At 40.2% G+C, this 12,895-nt stretch overlaps 1 protein-coding gene across 1 annotated transcript in view; it reads right to left on the bottom strand.

Annotated features, from left to right (window-relative positions):
* Window positions 1-5,716: 5,716 nt before the first annotated feature.
* The window catches only part of MAPK4 (mitogen-activated protein kinase 4), a 152,293-nt gene continuing 145,114 nt past the window's right edge, over window positions 5,717-12,895 (bottom strand). The window contains exon 6 of the mRNA XM_075066869.1: window positions 5,717-7,775. Coding sequence (XP_074922970.1) covers window positions 7,088-7,775 — 688 coding nt within the window. The 3' untranslated portion in view covers window positions 5,717-7,087. The remainder of the gene's footprint in view (window positions 7,776-12,895) is intronic.

Here is a 12,895-nt window from a genome sequence, read left to right as displayed (position 1 = left end):
AAAGCAAAGGAAATCAGCTGTTGCCACCAGCTAATTAAACAACGTGCACAAACCTCTTAGGGACACAAAAATCTAATCCTGTTCTTAAAAAAGGTACATTTTATTAAAAACAAAAAGAAAATACATCTGGAACTTAGGCTGTGTGCTAGGGTTAAAAAAAATCACAAGGATTAAGCATCAAGATAGCTTCTTGAGGTCCAGCTTAAAGGTTACAAGCAAAACAAAAGCATTTGGGGTTAGCACAGAGGAGTCCACAAGCCATAAAGAAATAAAAGAGATAAACCTAATTGCATCTTCCTAAACATTTCCTGATCTACTTACATATCTGGGGTTCCAAATGAGTAGTTTCTAGGTATGATTTGATGATTTTCCATACCTGACCCAAAGCTTTTTACAGCATAGTTTTAGCCCTGTCTCACCTCTGTCCCCTCTCTCAGGAGAACAACAGAGACAGACAGACAAAGGGAAAGTTTCCCCCCAAATTTTAAAAGTTCCCATTGGCTCTTTTGGTCAGGTGCCCACTCCCTTCCTTTTACCCATGCAGGGAGACTTTTTAACACTTCGCAGGTAAAGCAAGTAGAGAACTACTATCAAGAGGGATTCTACAGCTCACTGGCTGGCTGGGTGTCCACAAAAAGGAGCTACCCCCACTCATTTTCACAGTAATTAATGTAATTATGTGGTCACTGTCTTGACAAAAATCTAAGATGCCTGCAGTTTGAGATTATTAGATTCACCAGAATTTTGTATTGTCTTAAAAAAAAAAAAATCAAACGGTCTCTGAAAATGAGAGAGAATTTTACATGAATAAACACCACATGGTATATTGGTGCCCTTTTGAGCTCCCATTACAATCAGAGAAACCTGGATCTAGTCATTAATTATAGTAACAGGGCAACCACTTCCTGAGCATTCCCTCATGACCAGAGCTTGCTCTGTAAGCATCCCGCCTCAATTTACCCTCTTTAGGACTCCTTAAATAAACTCAACCAGTGCAGAGTCCTTAAAACATTCCCCCTTCTAGATCAAATTTATTTATAGAATTTTAAAACAAATTCACTCCTGGGGCTTCATCCCTTTCTGGTTCTTCCCTGATTTTGGCAGGCCACTCTCAGCCCTATCTGTTTGAAGTCTTTTCTTCTTGGTGTCTCAAACTCATTCCTCAGTCACTTTGCCACCATTTCCTCTTTTATAAGGCCCAGGTGCCTTCCCTTGAGCTCAACTGGGCAGCAGGTAATCAATCCCAGCTGCACTGGACTCCCCGGCCCCTCATTCCTTCTCCAAGGGCCCAGTCACACTGTGATACTGCTTGTAAGCAGCATTGTACAGTATTCCTACTGTAGATTCCAAAAGGTTCTGTTGCTTTGAAGTTGCTCAAATATAGATTTGTCTTAGATGAAAACTGACATTATAAATCATCACCAATAGTGTAATCTACAACAAACCTGTTTATAATACCACTCGCTATAGCTCTGTTCAAGGACTCCATAGTAGCTTGTATAGGAAATAGTTATTAGGGTGCCCACACAATCATATTAAAAAGTAGAGTTTAAGTAAATCTTTTGCATAACTTCAATGCTAGCGCTAGAATAGCCCATTTAATGCAGTTCTGCGAGGGGGCCAAGACTCTTTAAACAGAATTGCAACAAAAAAGGAATTGCTACAGGTTAAATATTTGAAAGCAGATCATGAACAGTACTAGGGATGACTGCAGAATTCCTCTACACGGTATTTACAGAGATCTGAGATTGTCAGCATCCATTCTGGAGGTAAGGACCTGATGAACAACCATTCTCTAGCTGGGTAGTGAGTTATCCTCCTACAGTGAAAAGTAATTTTTTCTAAAGATTTCAGCTATTCCCTGCAACCTTTGGATACACAAGGCTGTAATGTACAGGAGATCAGAATTGAGTTAGGCCACAGGGAGTAGCGATGCTGCTTATTCTTTTACATAAAAAACTAAATGTTGTTCACAAAATGATTTTCACTATAAATATCATTTCAGATAGAAGCAGAAGTAATTTATAAATTATAAAGTCTATGTCATCCAATCAGGGGACTGAACTAATACCATGTGATTGAAGTGACAAATCACACATTATGAATCATTAATAATGGTGACGCTTATTGTGCCAATAACCCATAGCGTAAAATGCATGCACTAAAATGATTCAAACAATTATGAAAAGAGCATAGTTGTACAAATCACTACAAGACCTAGTTGTGAATAGAAAAAAGGTCTAAAATAGTCAGACAAACTTTTCTTCCAAATAGGTCACTTTGCGTGGGTCTGACCATTAAGCTGATACACTGTATTCTATTGCAACAACTGCTCTATGGAACACAAAATAACCTAAGTGCAAATGTCTGTGAATCAGAACAACTCTGACCTCTTTCATTAGACTGAGTAGCATGAATGAGCAAGAAAACCCCAGCAAATAAAAAGTCAGAAGCACCAATGATAATATCAAGAGCGGGATGAATGTCACAGCTCAGTGACATTAAACTATGGGTGAAATGCAACCATAACTAAAACAAGAAGTTTGGTTAGATCCCATCCAGTAGAAAATAACCAAGTTGCCTCCTTATAGAACTTCAAGAAGTATTCATGATAATTTACTCAATGAATTTATAACCAAGTTCTGTTTTCAACGACATCTCACTCCATATCACAAAAAGAAAAATGACGGAACATTCTCAAGCAGGGAAGAATCAGACCTTAAATTTTATTATACTTACATACATGAGAAAAAACCTGGTGTGTCATTGGCTGAAACAATTATGTGACAAGTTAGAGACGTTTCCATTGTTTTCCTCCTTACAGGTCGATAATACTGACATTTGGAACAATGTTAACTGATCAGATCACAAATCAAAATGGAAAATCCTGAGTAGCTGCAATGAGCTTCATGAATATCTATTATTTACTTCTTTGAGGCTTCTATTTCTGACCCTCAAACTTCATCTCCCCTTTACAATGCTAGTTCCAAAGGAAAAACTGATAAACTTTTGACATTCATCACCATTTTGACATTTCATCAGTGAAAAGAGTCCCAGATATTTCTGATGAAGACATTCAGATTGTATGTAGCAACAAATATAAAATGGCTTCTTGTTTCAGTGAACATGAAGATTTATTGTCCTTCAGGGAAAATACTGACATTGTGTGATCAATATTAACTTCTCAGGTCAGTAAATATGGGGGTTTAACAGAACAGAAGTAAATATTTGCTTATTCTATCAATATACAGTGTTAAGAGTCGCTTCCTACACTACTTGTTTGATCCTACAATCTTACTTGCTCTGTTGTGTCCCAAAAGTTTTCCTCTCATTTGGGCCTCCAGCTGCAAGGTTTGTGCATCTCCTGCTAGATACTGGGCACGCTCAACTCCTGACTTCAGTGGCAACTGAGGGCAATCAGCTCATTGCAGAACTGAACCCAGGCAGGGTTTATATTCACACATATTTTATACTCTTTCCTGGTGGCTAAAGAGGTGGGATATGGATACCACAAATGTTGGGTGCTATGAATAATGTTTCAGGACCTCATGGCTTGCTGAAAGCTATACTAATAAACTGAACAAGGGTGACAAGTCATACACTCACTGGGCCAAATTCACCTGGCATAAACAGGAGCAGCTCGACTGGAGACACATCCACTGTCTCAGTCTGAATTTGGCTCATCATGAGTAAATGCACTGAGCTTCCATTGAGGTATATAAATAATTTTTTACACACTTTAAGTGATCTCTTCCTGTCCCTCCCTTATTTCTCCTTCCAGGACAATGTGGTGACATTTAAAAGTAGTGTTGGGGACGCACTTGGTATAACCCAGGTAATTCAGGAGAATGGAAGGCCATGAGAGACGATGAAGTCCTCTTGTTCTGAACCATAGTGTACCAGTGCCTCCATTTGGAGTTTTACTCCTCCATGTTTGACCTCAGGTTGCCCTAGTTGGGAGGGGCTACTCCTACTCCCTCAGTTGCAGGGTAGATTTAACCTTTGAGAGGGAAGTTTAACTGTTACTAGGCAGACTTAGCCTTGGGTGGGGACAGTGTGAGTGACAGATCGTGTTATAACTTGTATCAGTTTTGGTTCTAGTATAAACAGTTAGGTAAGCTGTTTGTTTCGCTGTGCTTGATCTGAGTCCTGCGTGGCTCCAGGCATCTTATTTGAGCTCAAATAAAGTTTGGTTACTTCTCCACCCTGGTGTGTTTAATTGGTTGCGAAGCACACCGAGCAACAGACCCAACCGCTGCCACCCTCGGGCACTCTGTGCCGGCAACAGTAGGGCCCCCAAACGTTCAGCTCCAAGAACCAGGACATAGCCCTTCTCACTGCTGGACGTTTGGGTGCTCACTTTCTTTGCATTCCAGGTGCCTTTTACCTCTGAACCAGGTTTCCCCTGCCTCACAATCTGTTCAGCTGGCAGCCTGAACTGGGCTACTAAGTAACTGGAGTAACACTATTTAAAGCAGCTTAAGTACAGTAAATTCTTAACAGTAAGAACAGGCAAGTTATTCAGCTCTTAAACACCTAGCACAAATTGTCATAAAGCTGAACCTGTCCCTAAATCCTGATTCCACCAATACTAGAAATGTTGGTTAGTAATATTAAATTCTGCATTAGTTCGTCTTTCATTCAATCCTCATAAGATTTTCCTTCACATCTCACAATATTTAATAGATCATTTTTCAAAAGGGTAAAAATAATTTGTAATGTGACAGTAGTGACATATGAACCCTCAGTAGTTTATCTTTTCACAAACAAAAGTAATGCCGTCATGCTGGAAAACAAAATGGGAGGATGACAAGAATAATACGTATATTTTTTAAAACACTTATTATTTACATGTTTTCCATTTTTTAAAATTTGATCTAGCTGATTAAATATACGTATATAACATTTATTCAATATACAAATTTTAGTTAGCTGATTAGTTATTAAGGTGCTCAGAAGTGTGGATGAAAACAGAACCTACAATAGATCAGTTGTGGTTATACTTATTTACAAAGTAGCGTTGTTTTTCTGCTGACTTAGTAACCGTCCAAGGAAGCTGAAAGCAAAGGGCCTTGGAAAGATCTTGTTGAGGCCACTAAGTGTCACTAAGCGTTATTCTAAGTAATTTTAAAAGGAAAAGGCAATAAGAATATAAGGTCTCCCTGTTTCAAGTCTCTAGTGAACAAGAGTCCCTCCATGTTTAAACTCTAATCGACCTAGCAGGCCAATAAATAAACAAAAGGCCAGGTGTCCGGAGCCTTATCAGTTGCAAGGCCGCTCAAACTGGTATGGAGCAGAAATAAATAAGGAAGCTGCATACTTCTGCCACAAGGGAGTGAAATAAAACACCTCTGGACAGGACAAGATAGTTGTTCAAAGTAGTAGGCCTAATGAACTAGACATGTAGTCTCCAGTTTTGAGTTTAACAGTTTAATGACTCTGATTAATGTAACTGCTATAGGGGGAAAAGGGGAGGGGGGAAAAGGGACGGCTTAGCTAGAGGTAAAGTATAAAAAAGGTAACCTGCTTGTATTAACTCGTGCTGGATTTGAGGCAGGTCGAGTCTCCCAGCACCACTTTGAGATCTCAAATAAACCTTGCTGATTTCTCCCACTCGGTGTGTTTATTGGAGCTGAAGCACTCCGGGCATGGACTACCACTGTTGTTTGCCTCAGCAGTCTATCTGCCCACAACAATCTGAATATTTCTTCATATCTGAACTGTATATACTTCATATGTACACACTGTATATATACATATATATAGTGTAAGAATCTAATGCCACCAGTAAGGGGATCACCTTTCCTTGCTGGTCGGTCCCTGTTGTGCAGCCTGCACAGAGGACCACCTCCAACAGCCAAACCACTGGTTTAAGTGACCACTTGAACATATCTTGAAAGTTTCCATACGATTTTGTTCAAATTTTAGCCAAAGACCACCAATTTCTGTTAGAAAAATGATATAACAATACTTAGCACTTATATAGTACTGTGGCTATTCAAAGCACTTTACAAGCTTTGGCTAATTTACTTGCCCAACATCTATTTGAGCAAGGTATTATCCTATTTTGCAGATGGGAAATTTGTAATGGAGACATTAAGTGACTTGCTTAAGGCTACATAGCAAATAAGTGGAAGAGCCAAGATCATAACTCAGTACTCCTGAATTTCCAGTTCTCTCCTCCTCTGCAGACCACACTGCCAGTATTTGCTGGCTCTTTCAGCAGTTGCTTAAGACAGGTTTCTCTGCATTATGCTTTTTTAATTCATCCACCCATAGTTATGGTGCTGGATCTTCTAAAAATGGCAGACTTCAGATCCACATCTAGACTGCAAATGGAAAGACTTGTTTATGTGAGGAACCAGATTAGAAGAATGTGCTTATTAGTGAAAATTCTCTCTCCCAATGAGACAAACAGAATGACCCATACACTGTAGGTCAAATTCTTTCCCCATTAATATTGCAGCCTCATTTTCTGTCCCGATGGCCAAATTCTGCCCTTAGTTACATTCTTCCAACCCCTATTTCCTGATTAAAGGCAGAATTTGGTCAAAGCTGTATATAGGACTAATTACTGAAAGAGGTGCCCTTACATTACTCCTTTCTGTACAGACAATACTCAGATGAGTTCATCAAAGAAGCCCTCTGGTTCAACGTGTTTTGAACCTGTCAAACCAGGGGAGCGTCTGACCATAATGAAGGGATTCCCCTTCATCCTTATTCCTTTAAGATATTATATATAAAAAAGGAAGTTCATTCAACTTCTGTTTGTAAACTTGTACAGTCATCTCTCCATTGTATATTGAAATACCAAATAGGTCCCAGAAGTTACAAGGCAAAATTGTTAAGGCAGCATAAAAAACTCAATATTTCATTCACACCTCTTGATTCCTTTAAGTATATTTCTAAGGCATCAAAAGGGGTTCTTGGTTTGTGCTCACCTTTTAATAAAAAGGCATTCATTATACTGTAAGAAACTGACATGTTCAATGACTGATCAAACCTTAATTACTGTTCACCGTAGGGTAATTGATGCATTATCAAAGACTTACAAAGAGATTAGCAGTGAATATCAGACATTGTTTCTTTACCACCTCTCTTTCTGAAACACCTCTGTTTGTACAATCTCATTAGGATGTTCTGAAATACAAGCCCCATTGATATCATTGAGCTTATTGTCTGGGAGATCCTCAGGTTTCGTACAAAGTTTCAGCGCCCTAGAGATGAAGACATCCAAGTCAAACTGAGGGTCTGTTTCACTGTTTACATCCTTGGCTTCTTTATGATGATGGTGAGGAGAAGAGAGCAGACTCTGTTCTTGAAGCTCTGGAAGAGGACTAGGGCATTCAAGACCTGACTGTGTGCTCTTTACCCATTGAGCTATCTCTAGAAAGAGGTTAGATGGTTCTTCTTCCAGTGATAACTCTGCAGTGGGTGCTATAGTTGCTGTTTTCCAGTGCGACAAGTCTAAGATAAGTTTGGGCTCTGAGTAATGATGGGGTTTATTGTCTCTCCAGAGCAGTTTGTCCAAGTAGGAAGGTGACCCCACTTTGTAATCACATGATTTCCCATAATCAACATCAAACATTCGATCCATTGAGGAATGTGATTGCTCCAAGAATCTCTCTGAGCTGCTCTGAGAATATTTGCGTGGATCAACTTGTGCTTCTTCAGCAATGGAGTCGGATCCTGCACGTGGGTCCCGTTGTACCTCATCTGTATCATGGTATTTGTCATGTCGCCACTCCAAATCAGAAGAGAGACTTACTTGATACCTGGGAAAGACATTCTGCGATTAGATGGACAATCGGCTTTGTTTGTAAGCAGGAAGAGTGTTTAAAGAGATGTTCCCACTACTGCTGTGGCTTTTACCTTTCCTATACTAAAGTACCTTTTATCCAAAAATTTCAGGGGTCCAGATCCTCGAAGGTATTTAGGCACCTAACTCCCATTGATTGCAATGTGTTTTACAAAGTGGAATTAATTATACCTTCAAAAACTATTGTGAAATAAATACATTTTACATATGTGTTAAAGGCAGAAGGTTTAAGTGATTTGCCCAAGCTTATACATGCAAGCATGGGCAAAGATGGGAATAGAAACTAGTAGACCAAACATCCAGTAATTCATCTAACCACTAGACATATTCTCTCACCCTAGAATATTAGACTCTGGGGCCAAAATTAGTGAGCTTTGGGGATCTACCCAGAAACACCTTTAAAAGACTTGTTTTTCAGAGGGCAGGTGTACTTTCTGAAAATCAGATTCCTTTAAGGTGTCCCCTGTTGGGCCCAAATATCACTAATGACTTTTTAAAATCTTGCCTTATGTTCTGAAATATTCTTCCCTATATCAAAGATCTCCAGGCAACTAGGAGAACAGTCAGAGCCACTGCTTTAATGTGTCATACCAGGAACTATAAAAGCAAAGGGATAAGAGAGTGACAAACTGACCTTGAGATATTGATTTGCTGCTTCAATGCCCATAACTGACAAGGATCTAGTATATGCAGGTTTACACTGAAAGCATGATTAGTGAGGCTCCCAAGATTACTCTTTACTTAGTTTAACTTGTTTGCCCCCAGATGCTTGTTCACTCAGGCAGAGAAATTAATACCGTTGAACAGGATGGATTTTTAAAATTATTATTTTTTAGTGATGGTGAAATGTGGTGAACTGACAGTTCTGGAGACTTGACGCCCGACCTGATATGACACCTGGAAGGAGCAGCTGTGGGGATGTGAGTAGAGTTAGGTCTCTCTGGCCTATTCTGTCATTGACCTCTCTGCTTCGACTGCCAACAGAGCTGCCAGTTAGCAAATGTTTTTTGTGATAAAGGACACCTGGTCACTGGGAATGGAACCAAGACAACCAAATTCATTTCACATAGGCTGCTGAACTGTATCAGATGGTAACAGTTCTTAGTCACCATCCACCTGCTGTGGATTTGAATGTGCAGCCTGGATTTCAAAGGTTCCATAGCACAGTAAAAATCCTCTGAACCAACCAGGCTCCCCAGGAAGGAAGGAGTTAAAACTTAAACATACATTTACCTTCTCACACCTCCTCACAATTCACAGCCTCTGTCATTAAAAGTCATCATTTGCCAAGAATTGCCACAAAGTAGTAGCTGATATACCGCAGTTATTTCCTACTCAATGTATATGCAAATTGAATATAATTAACTTAGGTTTAAACAGAGACTGGGAATGGTTGGGCCATTATACTAATTGAATCTATTTCCCTATGTTAAGTTCTCCTCACACCTTCTATGGGGCATCTCAATTATCACTTCAAAGGTTTTTTTCCTCTTGCTGACGATAGCTCATCTCAATTGATTGGACTCTTCTAGTTGGTATGCATATTTCCACATTTTCATGTTCTCTGTATGTATAAATATCTCCTGTCAGTGTGTTCCATTCTATGCATCCGAAGAAGTGAACTGTAGCTCATGAAAGCTTATGCTGAAATAAATTTGTTAGTCGCTAAGGTGCCACAAGTACTCCTGTTCTTTTTGAGAACCTGCAGTATCTCGGATAGCACTACGGGGAAACTCTAGGCAAAGGCTGACTTTTTAATGGCAACTTTTAAATTACACGGTTACTAACTAAAAATCACTGATGTACTAAAAGACCAGCTTCCTGGGCACAATAAAACTATCCTCCTGGTGTGTCACTCGTTCATATTTTTAAAACAAATATATCTTATCTATTGTCAGTCCAAGGCGTCGCAAGTCAAAATTAGTAGCACTTTTTAAACAGCAGAAATAATGAAAGAGGGTATTCAAACAGCTGCTGTCTCATAAGGAAATGCCTTTTTTAGAAAAGATGACATTTCAAAAGATCCTTGCAATTCATTCAATTTTCTTGTTCATCTCATCTACTTTTATTTCCCTCAAGACAGGAATGCAAGGGAAATTATGTTTCAGGAGGAAATCACATCAGTGATGGCTTACAAGTCTGAGTCCCACTTAGATAGCTTTGAGAGCCTCAAAATATAAAAGTGTTAATAATAGCCAAAGGATTGAGACATCATTTGCCTTGACAAACTTTTATTCCTGGAGAAAGAGTGTCTATGAAATTCCATGAAGAGATCATTAATCTTTGAGACACTCAGCAGCTTAGCAGCACTACTTTGCAAAGTCGCAGTCACTGTATCAGGAACTGCAAGGCCTACAGACCCCGGTCATCAGCGGACGGGATCAAACGTGGGGCCTCTGCAGTTTAGTGCCTGAGCCTCTATTGCATGAGCTAACAGCCAACTAGCTTTTAGCTAAGGCTGTAGAGCAAACTCATTTTCTCTCTCTCTCTAAGTGGTCTCGGTGCCACTAGACGGGACAGAACACCACACCTAGCAGGTGTGTGGGTTACTCTAATACACAAGGTGAATCTTCTCCAAGCTGTAGGGTTCCTCCTTGGAAATACAGGCTGTATACGGAATATCCAATAGGGACAGAGTTTCCCAACTTGTTGGTTCAAAGAAAATGTGTTGCTGGATATAGAGAGAAACAGAAAGATGCTCAGCAGCAGAATTGTTTAAACATGGTTGTTGCTGGTAGGGTTCTGACCTTTGTCGACAGGGTTGATTTTTCTGAGAACCATGTCAGAACCATGACAAAGCTATGCTAATGACTGCCTAGGAGAATCATCTGCAGGCATGGTTTTCAGAATGAAATATCCCTCATCTTATGGTTAGAAGAAGCCCCGCTCAAACCATGTTAGCTATAACTATGTTAAAATATAATGAAGAAATAAAATAATGTAAAACACAGACCATAATCCCATTCCCAACGTGTCTATGACAATGCTGAGTGCACTTATCAGCCGAAGCTGAGATGATAAAGTTATAACTGTACACTATAAACAGAACAGATACTTTCACTATGCAGGTCAAAAGATCTAAATTATTTTGCATGTTATTATGACGTCTTCATAGTTTGTATGGTTTTCCAAACAATGACTGATTCATGTGAACAATCTACATTAAAATGGGATGGCAGCAGCTATCTTAAGTCTGTGTGTTCTGCAGAAAAGTAACCGATAAAGATGATTTTGTGGCTGATGGGCATTCATAAATTTATGGATTACAAGCCTAGAGGAGACCATTGCAATATTTAGTCTGACCTCCTGCATAATACAGGCCAATGGACTCCCCTGAATTCATTTCTGTTTCATTAAGAGCATGTCTTTTAAAAAAACATCCAATTTTGATTTAAAGATTTCCAGTGATGGAGAATCCACCACATTGCACCTTCATTTGTCTAGCTCAGCTCAAGCCATTGGATCTTTTATACCTTTTGGACTGAAGAGCTATTAGCAAATTTCTGTTGCCCATATAAGGTACTTACTGACTGTGATTGAGTCACACATTAGCCTTGTCTTTGTTAAACTAGACAGATTGAGCTCCTTGAGTCTTTCACTATAAGGTAGGTTTTCTAACCCTCTAATCATTCCTGTGGTTCTTCTCTGAACTGTTTTCAATTTATCAACATCCTTCCTGAATTGCGGACATGAGAACTGGATACAATATTCCAGTGCCAAATGCAGAGGTTAAATAACCTACTTGATATTCTCTTGTTTTTACATCCACATTAGCCCTTTTGGCCACAGCATTGCAGTGGGAAATCATGTTCAGCAGATTGGCTACCATGACTCCAAGTCATTTTTAGAGTCACTGCTTTTCAGCACAGAGGCTCCCATACTATAAGTATGGCCTACATTCTTTATTCCTGGATGTAGTACTTTCAATTTGGCCAGTATCATTAGCGCCCTTGTGGCTGAGCAGCATGGGGTAGTGCTCAGAAGGAGAGATGGGATTTGGCAACCTTTCTGTGATGACTGGATGTAGGCTCCAAGCAGGCAGCACACCTCCTGGGACGTCATGTCAGGTCAGCAGCTGGATGCCTCCATCTATCTTATAGTATCCTATCTTAACCCTCCTTTCATTCTTTATTAATCCAGTCCAGTATCAGTCATTCCCTTAGTTTGCCTTGGATTGACTTGCATCTGGTATGTTCTTAGAGAGCCTGTTTCTGTCTAGGGAAGTCATGGAAGCTCCTTCACTGGAGGTTTCCAAAAGGAGGCTGGATAGCCATCTGTCTCAGATGGTTCAAACACAACAAACCCTGTATCTTGGCATGGGGTTGGACTAGATGACCCTTTTAGCCTTATCGTTCTATGAGCCAATCATAAGAAAAGACGGTTACTCACCTTTGTAACTGTTGTTCTTCGAGATGTGTTGCTCATATCCATTGCAGTTAGGTGTGCGCGCGCCGCGTGCATGTTCGTCGGAGAAACTTTTACCCTAGCAACACTCAGTGGGCCGGCAGGTAGCCCCCTGGAGTGGCGCCACTATGGTGCCTGATATATACCCCTGCCGACCCAACCGCTCCTCAGTTCCTTCTTGCCAGCTACTCCAACAGTGGGGAAGGAGGGTGGGTGTGGAATGGATATGAGCAACACATCTCGAAGAACAACAGTTACAAAGGTGAGTAACCGTCTTTTCTTATGATTGGCTCATAGAACGATAAGGCTAAAAGGGTCATCTAGTCCAACCCCATGCCAAGATACAGGGTTTGTTGTGTTTGAACCATCTGAGACAGATGGCTATCCAGCCTCCTTTTGGAAACCTCCAGTGAAGGAGCTTCCATGACTTCCCTAGACAGAAACAGGCTCTCTAAGAACATACCAGATGCAAGTCAATCCAAGGCAAACTAAGGGAATGACTGATACTGGACTGGATTAATAAAGAATGAAAGGAGGGTTAAGATAGGATACTATAAGATAGATGGAGGCATCCAGCTGCTGACCTGACATGACGTCCCAGGAGGTGTGCTGCCTGCTTGGAGCCTACATCCAGTCATCACAGAAAGGTTGCCAAATCCCATCTCTCCTTCT

The sequence above is a fragment of the Chelonoidis abingdonii genome, chromosome 6, assembly GCF_003597395.2.
Source record: "Chelonoidis abingdonii isolate Lonesome George chromosome 6, CheloAbing_2.0, whole genome shotgun sequence".
NCBI lineage: Eukaryota > Metazoa > Chordata > Testudines > Testudinidae > Chelonoidis > Chelonoidis abingdonii.
This window is presented reverse-complemented; position numbering and strand designations above follow the sequence as displayed.